Genomic DNA, 18,924 nt, shown 5'->3' with positions numbered 1-18,924 from the left:
AGCTTGGTTCAAGCTGCTCTACCCTGTGTCCAGCCCCATCCACAGATCTTTCCGCTGTCCTTTTTGACTGTTTTTTCCCCAGCAGCCTCTGTCTGTTGGGCAGCTGTCATTCTTGTGCTCCTTCAGGGACTCTGTAGTCTGCTGTGTTCTCCCTTGGGCGGCTCTGGTTTGCTGCCAAACCTGCCTCTTCTAGGCAGTGTCACATCTTTTTTGGTCACTCCAGCATCTTCTCTGTGTTTTATAGCAAATATGTAACATGTTGATGTGGGCTTGTGTTTTACCAATTGTGTATTTTTTGAGTGTATTTTTTGCTATTCTCAGCTGGACTTTGGTGATGTTTTGCTGCCAAATCTGCACTCTGGGGAGGTGAAGAGAGCAGAAGTGATTTGTAAATAGATTTTGGGTTTTGTGAATTTTGGTATCTAAAAAAATTTCAAAGCAGGAAAGTAAGATTGTTTTCTGCAAGGTTTTTTTTCTTGGTGAAGTTTTTGGTTAGGTGTTTACTCTTTTGTTTCAGAGTATGACAAGTACTTTAAAAAAATACCAAAATGAATGGGGAGTTTGGTGCTGTATTGAGTTGGGACTTCTATGCCTCGTGTGGCTGTGATTTGTGGTGGCTTTCCCTGGAGAGCTCTGTCCCCAGCTCTGTGCCTGGTCCTGCCTGTGCTCAGCTGCTGCTGCAGTGAAAAAACAGCCCCTTGGCACATGCAGGTTTATCTGCAATCAACCTATTTGGGGGAGAGAGCCAAGCTGGTAGAGAGCTGAAGTCAAGTACCTGAGACACTTTCCACCTTTTTATTAGTTGTCAGACGCCCTCTATAAACCAGCAGTAACTGGAATAGTAAACTGTCTGTGTCCTGTCAGAGAACATGCTGTTCCCATTTACCTTTGGTGCGAGATGGGTGAATCTCACTGTGCCTCTCCCATCATTCTGCCTTGTCACTAGAAGCTGAGGATTTTCGAGGCTGTTCTTTGCCTGCTGCTTGTGTGTTTCAGAGGGTGAGCAGCCTGGGGCAGGCACTGGATGGGCTGAAGGTGTGAGGGGCTGGGTGGGTCAGCCCTGCCAGCTCTCACCCTGGACCTGCTGCTGCCATTCCCCTTTGTTACAGCTCTGTGTGCCCACCCTGGGGTGTCTGATCCTTGTTGTGATCAGAACTGGCTTCCGTGTGTACAACAAGCTCCGAACCAGGAGGGTGTCTGTGCTTGTTTCCGACTCAGCTGCCATGTGGGATGAAGCACTGTCACTTCAGGGGGTCTCTCCCATTTGGTTAGGGTGCCTGTACCACAGGTTTTGGGTGCTCAGGGAGGGAACCATCCCTGCAGGGAGAGGGGGAGTGAGGAGTCAGGCAGGAAGAGCCCAGGACAACTTGCAAGAGCTGGATTCCTGTTTTTACAAGCATCCAGACTGCCTTCCATCTGCCCCATCCCTGCTCCAGTTGGATTTACAAGCTTGAAGAGCTCTGTCTGTGCCCAGGGTTGGGTGGTTTCACCACAGAGCAGTATGTTTAGGGGCTGCTGGTCCTGCACTCCTGCAAATGAGACCTGGCTGACGGATGAGGGGCTGGGGGCAGCCTTGGGCTTGTTAGGAAGATTCTCCCTGAATCAGGATTGTTATTCCTCATGTAATTTAATTCAGGTATTCTTTGGCTGCAGGTGTCTGTAAACTGCCCCAGTTTTTTCACCCTCATTCCAACCAAGATCAGAGGTGGGTACAGGTTGCTTGCCAGCCTGGGAAGGCCAGTGGAGATGGATGAATCCATGTGTGGGGTCCTTGCTTCACTGTTCAGTTCCTAAGGGATCTGGTGCTGAAGGACGAAGGTGTCATCGCCTCCTCCCACTGTAGGATAACAGGTCTGTTGTTTGCTTAATGGTTAAAAGATAATAATTTGTTGTTTCTGTGGCAAAACTTCTGGAGGAATTGATTCCAGATGCTAGAAAGCCTGTAAAGCATGAGTTGTTTCCAGCGGATGGAGTAGGAAGTTCTGCAAATGAAACTGTTCTGCCAAGTGGCAAAGCGTCAGTTTCTAAACAACCTCCTTATCTCCTGACTTTCAAGCTGTGGCAGCTAAAACAAACACGGGCTCCAGCTCAGGAGGTCCCTGAGCAGCAGGGCTGCCAGGAGGGAGAACCAGAGGAAGGGCTGCTTGGCACATGCTCCAGGTGCAGGGTTTTCCCAGTGTGTGGATTCTGGACACTATTGGAATCAAAGACTCGGCTCTGTGGGTTGTTGAGGAACTGGGTAAGAAGCGACAGTGAAACCTCTGCAAGGTCTCCAAATCTGCTCTAGGGTGTGGTGTCCTGCACACGTTGAGGGAGGGGAGGTGGCACTCCAGTCACCAGGCTGAAACCCTGGAGGATGTGAAGGAGCACGCCACGGGCACACACCAAGCTCCTGACCCTCACCCCTATTTCTCAACAGCAGAAAAAGCAAATGGGCTGAGAATGAAATTTCCAAAACTATTTCATTGTTTAAAATTATATAAGCATCTGGATTTAATTTTTTAAAAGTAGTTAAGCTTCTTGTTCTTATGATCACCAAGTGAAATTGGAAGTTGTCTGTAAAATTCAGATATCAGAAGTAATAGAAAATGAAAACTTTAAGTTGCCATCACTTTTGCAGCTAATCACAACATTTTAAAAATTCGTTAATCAATACTTTTTAAATGAAGGCTGCAGATACTCCGTGCATTATTGCCTTGGTAGCTGCTGCAGCGATGTTAGAGCAGCAACACAGCAGGAACTGAGGGTTTGACTATTTCAGTGAGTTCTGAACTCGGGTGCTCCCCAGCGTGGGGCAGTGTCAGCGCTGCCAGCAGCGCCTCGGTTGATGGCCCCTGGTTCCTCGGTCCTGTTCTGGTGGTCATCAGCAGCTGGACACACTGCTTTCCCCACCGAGGGGAGATGGAAGGACACTGGGCACCCTCCGCTCCTCACCTGAGCCCCGTGTACTTGGGGAGCTGGAGGTGCAGAAGGAGCATGAACCCCCCTGGCTGCAGCTGCCCCGCGCTGGGCGCCCTGCCCAGAACCTGGTGTTCTGGTCGCATGACTTAACCACACGGTCCTGTTTCCTCTTAAAGGTTTGCAGAAGTACTTCAGCGAAGCAGGTCCTGGTCGGTTGTGATGGGCTCCTGGGAAAGCTGGAGGCCAGGTGAGCTCACTGCATCGCTGAGCCTGCCCCTCCAGGGACCACCAAACCCCCGGGGCCACACGCACGCTTGGGCGATCACAGCACCTGCCCTTCGTGCAAGCCACAGCCATCCCTCTCCTGCCAGCGCTGACCTGCACCTGCTGCCTGCGGGGAACTTAAAGGCAACTTTTAAGTTAATGAGTTTCTTTCCAAGCAGTGCTGTGAGACAGCCTGGCACTTCCTCTCTGCTCCCAAGTCTTTGCGGAGGCTGGAGTGTCTGGCAGCCATGCCCACCGCGGTGTGAGCACTAGCAAGCCCTGAGCAGCAAGCACGAGCAGCCGTGCGGGCTCTGGCAGCAAATGGATGGGTTTATTTCTTTTTGTTTCCTTTGCAGCAATTTAGGTGTGGAAATGCTGCAACCTCAGAAGTCAGCGGTAGCGTGTGTCCTGCTGGCCAGCCATGGCCCTGCTCCTTGCTGGTGCACAGCTGCCCCGACCCATCTTCCCTCACGCAGAAGTGCTTCCCACCCACGTGTGAGCAAAACCTGTTGCAAAGGAGCGGTGACTGGTGATGATACAGCAACAGTGTTTATACAAGGTCTCTATAGAAAGGCAGAGCCTGATGCTGACTCTATGAGCTTAGTTACAGGGTTTATTAGAGCATCTTCACAGTGAGCACGTTAAAGTGGGGGGGAGCACAGCCAGGGCTTTTTAGTTCCTTCTTGGTTGTGATGGAGAGCAGAAGATGGCTCAGCAGTGGCAGCTGGCCCAGGGCTGTGCCGTGGTGGGGGCTGTGCTGCTCACTCGGGGTCTGCGTCGCTGTCGGGACTGAGGATGTCGAGGGGCTGGACACGCAGGGAGTCGTAGTTGGGCGGGGGGGTGCCGGGCTCGGGGGGGCAGCGCCTCCTCCCTGGGGAGGGTCCCTGTGTCCTCGTGCTGGAAGCCCAGGTTGGTGTGAGCCTCCACCAGCTCCGACACTGTCGGGGGTGCGTCGGGATACCGCGCCTGCGCCCGCTTCTGCTTCAGGCCTTTGCACCAGCTGATGACGTTAATGATGGTGATCCACAGCGAGTCGATGATGATTTCCCCAAACTCGATGAGGCACAGCACTGAGCCACCCATCCAGAACCCAAACTGGCCCCCCAGGCTTGACAGCAGCCAAACGATCTGCAGGGAGAAGAGTGAGCAGAGGCATTGGACCCTGGTCAGCCCCCACCAACCACCATGCGCTGCTGATGGCCCTTGTCCCTGCGCCCTGCTGGCCATGGGAGGCAGCAGCAGCAGCACCAAGGGAGCTGGCAGCCAGGTGAGAGGCACCTCAGCCATGGCTGATCAGCCCCGAGGAGCTGAGCCCTGCCTGTGTGTCTGGGTGGCTCGTTTTGGCGAGCGCCCGCTGCGCGTTGCGGCTGCGGGCAGGAGGCAGGGATGGGCACTCACTGTGGTGGCAGCAGACTCTGAGATGGTGCGGTAGTTGTACTCCTGGAAGTAAATGTTCAGCTTGATGATCCCGTTTCTGCAAGGGAGAAACAGCAGCTCAGTGCAGAGCCAGGCTGTGGCCATCCTGCCCTCCACTCCTCCCTGCCCAGGGGGCTGCACAGCCCGGCCAAGGGGTTCACAGTGGCCACTGAAACCTCGGCTGGGCCTGTGGGAGAAGGTAAAACGTGTCCCTGGCTGCACAGGGAGGAGACACTGTTCTCCACTTTCTCCTGAAGATGCACTAGAGCAGCTGGAAGCCTCTTTGGGGCCATTTGTGTTGTTCTTCCCAGTGGCCCTGGCTGGTGTGGAGGGGCTGTCACCCCTCTGGTGTCCTGCTCCTGTTCCCATTGCCCCACAGAGCAGCTGCCACAAGACCCACTGTGTTACAATACCTGCAAAAACTTGTCATGCTTCTCTGGATTCTTCGTTTCCCTTGGGGGAAAAAAACCTCTTCTTTTACCCCTAATTCAGTGTTTAGGTTCTCCAAGGGTAACTCACACGTTACCCCCATTTTGGTGCATTCCCCTGTGCTGCTGCTGTTGGCAGATTCAGAGTGTGAAGGGACCAACGTTCCAATCAGGAGCTGGACCCTGGGGGCTCAGAGCTTCAGAACCTGCAGCAGTGACTGATTGGAGGTGTTGCAGTTAATGTCATTGTAACTGAACTGGACGTTTGAGTTTGTGTGACCCAGTTTGTCACTATGGAAAGCAGAGGAGATGCACAAAGAGAGTTTCAGATTTGCTTTATGTATCTTCCAGGCAAACATGCACCAAATCTTGCTGTCCTTCTGCATTAGCACACATGTGCTCTGGCCCATCGCCAAGGTTCATGTTAATCTGATGTTAACAGGCTCAACAGAGAAGATAAAGTGGTTGTTCCTTTTACTTACCTGTCCAAAGTCACATTTGCTGACATATCCCTTTCATAAGACAGAATATGGAAAATCCAGTCCTAGGAAAACAACATATATTCAGAACAGAGCAGAAGCATCCTCTCTGGGTGCCTGCTAGTGCAGGAACCCAAGAGAGCTGCAGGACCTGGTTCAGGACCCAGGGAGGAGGTGTTGCCATGGGGGAGTCCCCCCTCCTGTCCCATGCCCTGGCACTAGTGTTTGTTTGCACATTGAAAATGTGTAATTTAGCAAAGAGGCACTTGCTACCTGGACATTAGCTCTGAAAATACTGAGTGATTCATGTGGCTAAGAGCAGGTAATTATTAATGAATGTTTCAAAACAAGGAATTGGTGCTACCTCCGAAGCTTCTGATGGCCAGTCTGCCATGGAGATGGTCATCTTGTACTGTGTGTCACTGGAGAGAGGAAAGGAGAACATGGGTACAAATGTTTCCCCTCTTCTGAAGTCACTGGAACTTCAGTTCTCATGAAGACCAGCAGCCCCTCAGGATTTGCTGCCATTTTGGGAGGTCAGAACTGATGGGGGACGGGATGCAGGGTCCCCCCCACCTTTCCAGCTGCACAAGGGGCCTGGGTACTTACTTGCATGTTTCCTTACAGGAATCAATGCAAATCTGTCTGTGTCTTATACTGGATCTCAGTGATGAGTAGCAATAGGCTGTTTGGTGAAAACAAAACCAAAGCATCTGTTAGATGAAGACCCCATGTACTGGGTGGTTATCAATTTCATTTAATACAATAAGTATTTCAGCCTGAGCCTGCTGCACAAGTTTGCTGTCTTCTTGAGAAACTCAGCGAAGGATCAGAGAGTTTGTCTCTAAACTCTTCTGTGCCATTTGCTCCATCTGTGTGCTTACCCCAGCCTGGGTTGTCTTCATTATTGCAGTAATTGACCCCTTCAGGTAAAGGAAACATGTAATGACCACATCCACAGGTCTCAGTCATGTGGTTTTGGAAACAGGAGCGCAGGCAAGCCTGAGGAAAGGGAAGAGGAGCTGCTCAGAGAGGCTGAGCTCTCACCTGCCTCCCTGCTGGACCCTGCCCTGGCCAGGACTGCCCACAATTCAGGGCTTCACAGGAGTCATACAGAGTTTCCAAAAAGGATTAAAAATGTTCCACTACACCCACGGACTCTGCTGTTGTCTCCAGGCTTTACAGGACACACTGACACGGGTCTGGTTTCCACTTTAAAGCCAGGACTCTAAAAATACTTCAACACAAAGAGCAGGTTTTAGAAATCTGAATTATCTTATCTGTGCATCTGCTGCTCTCCCTGGAAGGGCTGCAGCACAGCTCCAGCAGCAGCGAGCCGGGCTGCAGTGCTGCCATTAGCTCAGTGAGGCATGAAGTTAATCACCCGAGATTGGAGTGGGATTCTGGATGAAACAGTGCACAAAGCAGTAACAAAGTCTATGAACAGATAATTAAATTTAACAGCTCCAGCTAGGTAGAACAACCAGAGATTTTCTGTGGGACACAAGACACTGAAAGAGTTCACTGTAATCAGGGTGATGGAAAAGTCTGATTTTGCTGAGAGGTCTCTGAAGTAACGTCAGTTACGTGGACATAGAACCCCCGTCAGCATTTAGCAACTTAAAAGTAATAATGCAATAATGTTAAGTATTTGCTTAAACATTATACAAGCACCCTGAAGTGTACGGGGGAGTGGTCCAATTGTTACAATTATAGAAAGGCAGAAATATCAAAACCCCTGCAGACCAAAGCCCTCCCACTCCTCCAGGTGTATTCTTCAGGCTTTTGTAAATAACCCCCCAAACAGTTTTGATGTTTTCTTTATTGCCAGATCTCACCCTCCAGAAGTGCTTCTCCTGTATGTAATAGCCTGTTACAGATTAACCAGTGCTTAATTTTTACACTATATTTTTCTGCAGATTGAAGGTTTACAAGCGCTCAACTTGCTCATCCCAATTGAAGAGTGAAGGAAAGGCAAGGTCTGTCTTCATGTCCTACAGAAATCAAGGAGGCATTCTGAGGGTGAAGAATGACTGAATTCCCTTAAAGAGAAGAGGATTAAAGAGTCAAAGTGTTCAAGAGAGGAATCACTCCTGGAGCCATGTTCCTTATCTTTTGATGCAGGTTTTAATACCTGCATCATTAAGTCTTGCTCCTGCACGAAATGTCAGAGCCATTTCCAATAGATCCACTGGGATCATTTCCGAACCTGGGGCTACAGGATGTTCAGACTGGAGTGCTGGTTATTACCAGAGAAGAAGGTTCCCATGTTCAGCTTGTGCCTTCTGCTTAAGCACTGCTGATGTGCCAGTCATCCTGCAGGATGGTCAAGGATTTTAACTGCTCTCATGATTTTTCCTAAACAGCCTTGTTTGATTCAAAAACATGTTTTACCTGTATGGAATAGGAAGTGTTGTACTGGCTGTAGAGGTTTTTAACGGGGACGTCGGAGCCATTCATGGTGCAGTCACTGTATGGGTAACCCATCCGCTCCAGTTCATCCTGGAAGAAGAGGGGAACACCAAACTGCAGGAGTCCTTGCTCCTCCCCAGGTCCCCAGTGCCTACTTATTGAGACTAACTTCTCTGTTCCTTGGTGGCTTTGAAAAGACCCCAAAGCCTGGCAGAGCTGGAAGAGGCGCTGCGTTGCCCTGGGTGGGTGGAGGCAGGGGAGGGTGTTCAGGGCAGCATGTTTTAGCAAGGCACCCCCTGACATGCTGAAGGAAGAGGGAACAATAACCTGAGCTCAGTATTTTGGCTTCAGTAAAGCGCTTTGCCAGGACAGTTACATAAAATCCTCCATAAATGGTTCGGGCCACAGCCAGAGTGTAGCTTGACTCTTTTGGTTTGAGCCAGTTCAGCCAAGACTTAAAACAGACTTGGTTGCAGTCCCATCAGATAACATTATGCTCAGACAATCTGCTCTAGAGGAATGCCACACATACCACCAGCACTCCGATGGAGGTTTCTGTCCCGGCCATGGCGTAGATGCCCTGATCCTTGAGGAAGGGGAAGCTCTTCTGCTGGTGCAGCATGAGCCGGGCCCCGGCAGCTGAGGACAGGTAAGGGATGTAGTCTTGCTGGCTGATGTCCAGGATTAACTTCAGCCCTGGGACACCAGACACCGAGATCAAGAATTGCATCAAAATGTGAGGCTTTGGAAAAAACACTGAGTGAGTTTTCTGGTGGCTGTGCACAGAAGCCTCTGTTCCCTGGGGAAGGGCCAGGTCTGGCTGTCCCAGCAGCCTTAGGTGTATCTGTACCACCATGGTGAAGGCACCAGATGGGAACATCCAGCCATTGCCGTGGCTGCCCAGATGTTGCACTGCAGCTGCGTGTAACATCTGTAGTCACGCTGCTTGTTCCTATGTGGCACGTTTCCCTTTCTGGGCTTATCCCCTTCTGGAAAACCATTCCTCCCTGCTGTAGATCTCCAGAGACACAGAGTTCATAACCCTGGTACATGTGACAGAGGTGGCCAAGGCAGGGGGACTGGCAGCACTGCTGCTCCCTCAGCCTCTTCCTCTGAGCAGGGCTCACTCTTACCAAACTCAGCTCCGGGGTTGGAAGAATTCAAAGCCTCTTCATCCATGCCCCAGTTAAAGATGTAGCAGTTACCATGGTCTGGGTGATAGATTTGGGTGAAATTCCTGGAAGAATCAAGCACATAAGACTGTGACTCTCAGGGGGGACTAATGGGTTATAAAATAATACATCTGGTGGTGCCAGTGCTTGGCAGCTGCATCCAGGTTCACTTTGAACTGCTCCATTTGTTGAATGTCTGGATAGAAATTTCAGCTGATACAATTTTGATCAATTTGCTGTTGAAAAACCCAGCAAAGTGAGGAACTGGTGTGAATGGAGACCCAACCACCAGGGATAATGCTTTGTGGGCATGGAAAGGAGTGATCTGTCACACAGATGAGAGAAATCATTGCTTGATCTGAGCTATGGTGACAGCTTTGGCTGGTGTTACAGCTCATTCTTGGGTAATTACTCTTGTTGCCCCCTTGGCAGAAGGGGCAGAACTCCTTGCAGCCAGGCTGCTGCAGCACACTCACAGTTCTCAAAAATGAAAGAAATTTGGTGTTAATGAGAAACAATTACAGCTAAAATGCATTTCTCATGCCTTATGTAAAAGGAGGGGGGCTGTGGTTGGGGGCTGCACTGCTGCCTCAGCACCTGGTTATCACTGCACACCCTGGGAAGGTCCCATGGGTGCTGTTAAGTCTCCATACATCATGAGCAATACGGCCCATCCAGAACTAAAGCTCAACCCCTCTCTGTCCCAGAATAACCTGTTGCAGCCAGGATCACATCCAGAACCCCTCTGGGAAACATTAGAGTTAAGGATCTGCAGAAATCTCTTTATTAACTGAAAACAAAAAGGCTGGCATGTCTTTAGTGCCCTGTGCCCTTCCTGGCATAACAGAACAGGGCAGGGAGCTCGGTCACCACCTACTTGTAGTTGCAGGGTTCAGCCCCATAGAGACATGCCAGGATCATGTCCTCAGCCTGGTAGCCCATCCTGATCCTCTCCTGCAGAGGGACTTTGGAGAGGATGCTGGTGGACTGCAGGATGTACCACTCGGTCACCGCCTGCGCCGCGCTGGTGAAGTTCCTGTAGGTGCAGTTGTCGGAGCCCTGGTGGCTGCACTGGGGACAGAGAGCAGGTGTGACCCTGTGCATATTGACCCTGTGTATATGGAGGGTATCATCCTGCTACAGGCCCCACGTGTGGAGTTCCAGCAGCTCCAGCCAGGTGTCTGGCTGTGTACCCTGCAGGGGATCAGGCTCCTTCTGAAATTTTACAAATATCTTAAAATATTTCTATGTTGCTTTCCTCAAAAGCACAAGCAACCAGCCCTGGAGCCTCGGAATAACACTTGGAAAGTGCCCATGGACTGCATGCCCTGAACTGAGGGAACCAGAGCCCCGAGGCAGAGTGGCTGGGGGCAGCTGGTGGGAGCAGACTGGGATCTCCAGGCTGCAGCCTCCCTGCCTGGTGCCCCGGCCTCATCCCTCCCCGCTGCCTCTCCTGGGACCTCACTCACCAGCTTCACTGCCAACTTGTACTTCTTTTCTTCTGACATGATGTTGCCTGGGGCTGTTTCATTGCCCATGGAGGTCTGGTTGCCCACAGCAGTTTGGTTACCATCAGCTGTTTCATTGCCCATGGAAGTCTGGTTGCCCACAGCAGTTTGGTTTCCACCAGCTGTTTCATTGCTCATGGAGGTCTGATTGCCCATGGAGGTTTGGTTAGCAGCCTGGTTGCTCTCAAAGATGTCCAGGATGACGGGGTTGTCTTTGTCGTGCTCATCAATGAGGACCAGGGGTATCTGGTGCCAGAGCTCCAGATCGAGTGGTGGGGTTGAGCTCTTCTCACTGCTGTTCCCTGGCGTGGGCTGCAGGATCCTCTCCAGTGCTGCTTCGATCAGCCTGTCCAGCTCTTTCAGCAGATGCTTCACCTCTGAGTATCTGCAGGACAAGGAGCAGTTGCCAGGTGCTGTGAAGATGTGGGGACATGGAGCAGCTTGTCTGCAGCTCCACAGGCTTTGATCTTCCTGGGGACCTTGGATCGTTGGCTGAAAATTTACTGGAGGATGGGAACCTCTGTGCAGGCCCAGCCAGCTGGGACACGGGCATCCCAGCAGCCTGGGAGGATAAACACACCCTGTGGTGGTGAACCTGCCAGTGCAGAACCAAACTGGCTGGGCTTCCGTAACTCACTAGAGTTACACAAAACATCTCTAACCAGCAGAGAAAAACAACCTCAAAATCACTCCTGTGTATCAGTTGAGAGCATCTGGCCTTGGGCTACACTATTGCATGGATAGAAATTTAAAACAACTCTACCAAACCCAACTTGGAACTGCTTTGAAATAAGGATGGAGTGGTGTCACTGCAGCTCCAGCTGATGCTGCTGTTTGACCAGCTCTTACTGCTGGGAATGTGAGCTATAAGTGGGGCCTTCATGGAGAGGAAGGGATTGTGGGAAAGATCAGGAGACCAATTCTAGTTGTGACAAATTAGTTGAACTTCATGTTTTCCCTGAGAAAGTTTGCAGGGAGGCAACCCCTGTCGTTAGATTAACTGATCCGTGAGGACACCGAGGTCCATGCACCCCCCCCGGACCTGAGCCATTCCCTTTTGTGTGGTTCTCCTTGGGTTTTTTGTGCCACTTGGTGAGTCAAGGGATCATTTCCATCCATGCTCCTAACGTGGCACTGAGGTGGGAACGACCTGCAGCACCTTAGGCTGGGCACAGAGCCGAGGCCTTGGTGCACCACGGGGTACATCAGGCAAAGGGAAACTTACTTGAAGGGGTTGGCGTTGCAGACTGTGACTGCTGGGAACTTCATGGTCTTAAAGCCAATGGAGAGAGAGGAGGTGACGTTATAGGAGAGGTAGGTGTTGATGAGGATGCCCCACTGCCAGAAGACCAGCGACGCGAAGAGCAGCGTTAGGAAGAACCAGATCAGTTTCTTCTTCGGCCCCTCTTTGATGATGCGCTTCGGGCCGTGGGTGTTGGTGTTGTCACAGTACCAGACCAGCAGCTCCTTGTAGGTGTAGCCAGGGCCCTTCTGCAGGCGGTGCAGCGCCCGGATGAGGTACTTCCTCAGGTTCATCCTGGGTCTGCAGGGGGGAGGAAAGGCATCAGAACAGCTCTGCTGGGAGGGAGGGTTTGTGCTGCCCCAACTGTGCTCGTACTGCTGGCAGAGAAGTACTGGGGAGCTATGTGGTGGCACGACTGCGGATGTTCTGCAGGGCAGCCAAACAACAGAATCAGAGAAGAGTTTAAAGGTCATCTCATCCAACCCTGAAGCCTCTCAGCTTCAGAGCAGGCCCAACAGGGAGGTTTGTGCTTTGTGCTTCCAAAAGTGGTGACTGTTTTTGTCACATCCCTCCTGGGGTCCCTTCTGGCCGCACAAGGTGAAGTGCCCCAGACCTGCTGGACTCGGCTGTGCCCATGGGACCCAGGCACTGGCCCCAGACCTGTGGATGGTGCAATAACTGACCAGGCAACTTTTTAGGACCTCGGTCTTAGGTGTGCAAACAGGCTCAGCTGAAACCTTTGCCAACACTAGATGGACCAAGCAGTACACACACGAGCTGCTGCCAGGCAGGGTTCCAGCTGACAGTGTCTACTGTTCAAGCAGTGCGGGGGCTTAAAGCAGGTTTTCTTAAAAACAAGGAGCATGACAGTGCACCAGCCTGTTGGAGGGGCAGGAGGTGAGGATCTGGAACAGGCAGCCCCTTTCCCAGGAGCAGGAACACCGTGCAGTGCTGCTGCCCGCCAGAGGAAGGACAACCCTTGGGGTTTCCCACCAGATTCCTTTGTCTTTCAGATACTATCAGTATGTTTCCACTGCTCATGTGAGGGATGCTGCATATTTTACATTCATATTGTGAGTAAATAGAACATTTTGTGCTGCTATTTTAAGGTGAGAACTTGTGTTACTAAATCTTAATATCCCCAGGCAGGATTTCAACACAAACCCAAGTCAGCTGCTTAGAACATTTTTCAGATTTAAACTGTGGGAGAACAGAATTAAAGATTAATGCTGCGTATAACTCAGCATCCTAGAGGAAAGAGTGCTGAAATAATACAGCAATATTTCAGTAATGAGCAATACTCAGCAGTGCAGAAACTAGATTAACATGAAGTTATTTGTAGATAGAATATCAAAGGAAGCTGGAGGGTGCACAGGCCTCTCGGGGAGCAGGAAAAACTGCCTCCTTCCTATTGTTCCAGAAGAAAAAAAAGGTAATACTGATTCCTTGACTTATTGGCCAGATCTGCAAAATCTCTTGAGTAGAATATAGTTTGATGAAAGTACAAAACCAATAGACTTTATGATGTCTCACTCTGTAATGCACAGAGAGGGTGATGTTGATTGCACACCCTATTGCAGGGGCTGTTAGACCCAGCCCAACACCATGAGGTGGTGATGGGAGAGTGCTTTGGAGAGAAGAAGCTCCAGCTGCTTCCTCCAGGATTTGAGGCATTTTGTTCTCCAAGGAGCACTTGTCCAGGGACTTGGACATCCCAGACCTCCTGAGGCTGCGACCCACCAGTGCCTCATCACAGAAGGAGCTCACATGGCACCAGATGCTCTCTGGCTTTTGGGCAGGGCTGTGGGGGACTCGGGGGAGCACTGTGAGCCTCTGCTTAGTTACGGCAGCTCCAGGTACAACGTGAACCGCGGGGCCGTTCAGCCCAGCCCTCTGCTGGCTGCGAGCAAAACCAGCCCCAAGGCAGCGACTCGGGCCGGCCCTGCTTTATACAACAGCACCCGCAAAATACACTGAACTCCAGCGAGGCAAGCTAGTAAATATTTTCGCCTTTTAAAAAATCCAGTAAAAGATTTAGATTAGATTACAGTGTAGAACACAGGACCCGGCGCTGGGCAGACTCACCGCGCCGGCCGCGTGTCGCTGTGCTCTGCACTCCCCGAGCCTGGCACCCCACCCAGGGGTCCCCGTTTGTCATACAGATCTTTGTCAGCTGCTCATCAACCTGACATCGCTGACAGAGGCTATTATTTCTTTTTGTATTGTTTCCTGAGGCTGGATGTTAGCTTTTTATCCCTGATGGCACATTCAGACACACACTTACAGGTCGAGGAGCACGTGTGGACTAAAAGCTCCACGTTCATAACTGAGGAGAGGTAAAGATACTGAGAGGCCAATTTTGATGCTGCTTTATCTTTGGTCATGGTTTTGCAGGAGTTATTGATGCACTCATTGTCCTCCTTGGATTTATTTCCACTGAAGCACCCAACCTGCAAGTGCTCCTGCAGAGGCACAGGGTGCTTGCCAGCACCAGCAAGGGCAGGATGCTGCTCCAGGAGAGGGAGAGCAGCTCCAGATCAGTTTCAAGCAGAGATTAGAGTGATTCCAGCTCACCAACCGTAAAAGCACTGAGCTGCAGGGCAGCATTTTCACATTTTTAAGTTAGGTTCAGGCCACACCATGGAAAATGAGATTAAACTAGTTTTTAGATACTTTTAAAACTGATTCAGAATATTTTTCCCCAATGTCAAAGCTATGGGACCTGTCATGTGCAAGCACTGCTCCTTCCCATGGCCCTGTGGGACACCTGCCAGTGGGGGGACAGGGACGGGGACAACTGGAAGAACATCCTCAGGCATGATGCCTGCAGCACCCCAGCTCTGCCATGGAAGCACAGGGATCCCATCACCACATTTAGATGACTTTTTTTTCAATCTTTTTCTCATTGTAATAGTTGTTTTTTTCCTTACCTTTATTTCCAGAATGTTTCCAGACAGGCTGCTAGTTTCCCTTTCCTTGTGGAAAGCTGCTCTGTGCAAGGTGCCCAGCTGGGAGCTCCTTGCCCCAGGCACAGAGCTCAGTGCTTGGACACCAGAGCTCGTGGGAGGGGACTTGGTACCAGTTCTGGTGCCAGCATGGAGCCTGTCCTGCTCTCCCCCATCAGGGCTGTACCTGAAACAGAGAAGTAACAGATGAGGGATGACAAGATGTACACTCCACTGGCACACAGACAAATGTTCCCTCTTTCTAAGCCCCTTCTGGAGGGGGCAGTGGAGGCTGCAGTGGGACAGGAGCCAAGATCAGGGCTGGGGACTCCCTGGACCCGCAGCTGGTGTGTAGTAGACAGGGACACAAAAACCTGTCCCTGCTGCTGCCCGCAAAGCCCCCATTACTCACACAGCCTGTGAAGCTCGAGGGCCCAGATGTTTGGCAGCTCCCAGCTGCCCCTCACTGGTTTTAGCTCTTGTTTGGCTGCTTTACTTCCCAGGCCCCAGATGGGGAAGGGGAACACACACCCGTTTGGATCCCCACTCCTCTGTCTCCTTTGCATGTTCATTGTCACACTACTTCATCTGCAAGAACCATCTCTAATGTGCAGACAAGAACTGACTGTCCCCTCTGCAGGGGGCTCTGGGGACCCACGGGTGCCCCCTCCCTACCTTCCCACTGCTGTGCTTTGCACTCAGCAAACAGGTCTCCTCTAAACTGACTGTCAGGAACTAACTTCAGGGCCACCAGCCCCCTGCAGGGGGTGCACATGGTGCCAGGTGCCCCTTTCCTGGCAGTATGTGCATCCTTGTGATGACTGATGCTGTCCTAAAAGCCACCTGCTCCTGTCCAAAGTGTGCTTTGTGCTGCCAAGAAGGTGTCCTCGCCTTGCCCAGCAGCCACCAGCCCAGCCCTCATCACCCCAGCACCATCCTGCTGAAACTCCTCCACCTGGCAGGTGAGATCAGACTCCCGCCTTACGAAATGACCGTGTTGACTGTGTTGAATCTCCTCTGGGCTTTTCCTGGGGCAACTGCCACTTAAAGGAAATAAAGACATAAGCAAAATTCAGCACACTCCTAGGAGCTCCAGGGTGGCATCTCGGCTGCAAAACCGCTCCAACACTGCGGGCCTGATACTGCAATTACTCAGTACTTTCTCTGCTGGGACACACAGCAGTCATTGCTCTTTGATCACTGGCTGCTCATCCACCACCTTCCCCAGAGCGTGATGGAAAGACCTTGTTTTCCCGGAGAAGACTTTTATTCTCTGCAGAGGCATTTTTGCAAGTTGGAGGGAAGGATTTTATTCCATCAAAAGTCTGCAGGTTGGCCATTGAAAAAATGGAGGAGTAAGGAGACAGCGAGCAATGAAAGCCCGTCCTGACTGAGCCTGGGGTCCCCGAGGCCCAGCAAAGGCTTCTCTTCGCGGGGCTGTGGGGAGCGCGGCCGCCGCGGGCAGCGCCGGCTCCGCCGCGCGGGGCGCCCCGAGCCCCGCAGGCGCCTCCGGGTCTGCTCGGGGAGTATTTACAGTCCGGAGGCTCCGGGAGCGCCTGCCCGGCTGCTCCGTCCCTGCTGCCCTGCCCGCCTAACCCCGCGCCTCCCTGGGGTCCCCCGGACGAGGACAAGCTTTGCTCCTCGCGGTCACGTTGCTGAGAGTTGACTCCGCTGCTTGTGCAATGACCACCGTGAATCCCGGGACACAAGAGCAGCAAAACCCCGCGCAGCTTCCTCCCTGATCCCGGTTCCTCTGCAGGGAGGCCGAGGAGGGAGCATCCTCTGCAGCCTGGGGTGAATGGCTCATTTCCCACCACAAAGGACAGATGACTCCACCTTCGGAGCAGCGCAAAACTGATGGGTTTTTTTCATTCCCCACCCCTCCCAAAAAGAAAAAATAATTTAAAAAAAAAGGCAACAAGGGACTCTCCTCATTTTTCTCCCTTTATAAACAACATTATGCCTTAAAACCTCATCATCCACTGCAAGAAGCAGGAAGAAAAAAAGTAGTAACACTTAAAAGTTGACATTTTCTCTGTCACGCAGGTCCAGCCCCACCGCGCCCGTCCCTTCGGCCCCGGGTGGCCACCGAAGGATGCCCGCGGGAGAACCCACCCTCCGCTGGTCACCCGGGGCCGGAGGGACCGGTCAGCCCCGACTCCCCTGGCCCTCCCCCTGCCCCCCCGGCCACCCCGGGACCCCCGTACCTGCCGCCTGCCCGGCTCCAGCCGCGCTCCCCGGTGAGAGCGGGAGCGGCCCCGCCGCCTCCCCCGCCCCCGTCCCGCCCCATCCCGCCCCGTCTCATTGCACCAAGGAGCACCGAAACCCTCCCTCCCTGCACTGACTCCCAGTTCAGCCGGGGCTCGTCCAGGCTTCCTTAAAATATTCTTTTCTCCCTGGAGTTGCAGACGCTTCTGAGGCTCCTACCCCCCTGATCCTGCAAACCCACTGGACACTTCACAGGATGCTGAGGAAGTTGTGTCTCCACCCCCCGCTAAAAGATGGGTCCCTGTCCTTGTTTGTTGGCTTGGTGGTTTTTTTGTTTTGTTTTGTTTTGTTTTTTTTAAATCCTACTGGAATGGCAAGGGTGGGGGAAGGAGTGCTTGGGTCACTTGAAAGGTGCAGGACCAGGCCCTGTGGCCACGGCCCTCACCCCTGCAGCAATTAATGGTGTGTTTCAGCCTGGTTTGAAATGTCCTTGGTGCCAGGACATCCCTTGGCTGCTGTGGCTTCCCTTGGGCCACTCATCACCTGGGATGGGCCTGTGACATGGGTTAAATAACTGCAGGTGAACTGCACTAGTATTTTGAAACAGTTTTGTAATCCCTTTTGAAAAAAGATCTTATAATCTGTTTTTAAAATACACAATCTTCTTTTAAAAAAAGAACCATAAAGTCTTATAATTTATTTATTTTTTTCCTATAAAAGGCCTCCCCCAGCAGCTGTGTTTACTCCCAAGCCTGCTGCTGGGCACGCTTTCCTGGCAGTGTTTTGTACACTACGAGCCTTCCAAGCACGAGCTACAGAAGATGTTGATGCTTAAATAGAAGGGGCAGAGCTCAGTCTCGGTGGCCCTGGCAGGATGAGTGTGAATGGGGACGATCTCTTGCAAGCAGCACCGAGCTCTGCTTCCATAAAGTGACAATGAAATGCAAAGACAAGGCCACTCATCTGTTTGCTGCTGAGGGTGGCAGGCAAGTGGCTGGGCCAGGGCTGGGAGCCCTGGCTGACATGCTGGCAGCCCAGCTGTCTACCACCATCAGGGTGCTTAGCATGCACTTGTGCACTTTACAACTTGATCTCAACCTGACGTGTCTTGCACACTGATTGCTGTTGATCTCATAGTTATTCCTCTGGGGGGGCAGGGAAACACACACGCTCCCATTTATTGTCTGCATTTCCTGAGGCTGGGGCCAGCGTTCTGGTGCTGTGCGGTGGGATCCCTGAGCCCAACACTGCTGTACAAAACCTGTTCAGAGGTAAAAGTATGGACATCTTGAGCAACTGTGGGAGATGTTAACTCCTCACAACAGAACAGTAAACTCGTATAAACCTCCTCGGAACTATAAATCACAGCAGAGCAACAAAGCATTGTAAAAGGTAACGATTGCCTCTTGCTAGGAAAAGCAATCACAGGTTCTTGTTCAATCAGGACTTGGTCAGACCTTCCCAAATGTCCCCGTGTTTGGCTGTTTGGGAACAAAAGGGATTTTTATTTTTAAATTGCACAAGTGTACCTCCTGCCATCATGTCAGAAGTGGAATGCAGGATTGTGTTTAAACAGTGTTTCCGAGTGAAGCTGGAACAAACAGGCTGGATGGGAAGTACCAGGACTTACCCAGTTTCTAACCTCTGTCCTGTCAAAATAATTGCCCTTCTGTCACTACTTATTGCCCCAGAGAACAATGTCTTTTAGCAGCACTGGCAGCTCTAACACTGGAAATAGAGCAGGCTGCATTTGTTCAGTGGTTTGAAACATCAGCTGTGAAGCCTGTGAAGCCAAGTGACCTTGAATTTGGCTTGACTTTGTGTTGTCTCCCTTGCTTGCTTCATGAGAAAGTTTATTTCATAAGCAAAAACCTCCTGCTAAAAATACAGCTGAAAAAACACCCTGGAAGGCTCTTCTGCTCCTCAGGCATTGTGTTTGGAGCCAGGG

The 18,924-nt window shown here is 51.5% G+C and overlaps 1 protein-coding gene across 1 annotated transcript; it reads right to left on the bottom strand.

Annotated features, from left to right (window-relative positions):
• Window positions 1-3,926: 3,926 nt before the first annotated feature.
• On the bottom strand, window positions 3,927-14,794 carry SCNN1B (sodium channel epithelial 1 subunit beta). Its single transcript, XM_051632279.1, is given in 14 exon segments — window positions 3,927-4,022; window positions 4,024-4,293; window positions 4,564-4,639; window positions 5,492-5,553; window positions 5,853-5,910; window positions 6,098-6,173; window positions 6,373-6,490; window positions 7,883-7,990; window positions 8,433-8,596; window positions 9,034-9,137; window positions 9,950-10,143; window positions 10,542-10,965; window positions 11,806-12,123; window positions 14,754-14,794. Coding segments are annotated over 13 exon segments (2,061 nt in total). The 5' UTR covers window positions 12,117-12,123; window positions 14,754-14,794.
• Between the last annotated feature and the right edge of the window lie 4,130 nt (window positions 14,795-18,924).

Source organism: Apus apus, chromosome 14 (genome assembly GCF_020740795.1).
Source record: "Apus apus isolate bApuApu2 chromosome 14, bApuApu2.pri.cur, whole genome shotgun sequence".
NCBI lineage: Eukaryota > Metazoa > Chordata > Aves > Apodiformes > Apodidae > Apus > Apus apus.
Note: the sequence above shows the minus strand (reverse complement) of the source record. Positions and strands in the feature narration are given on the sequence as shown.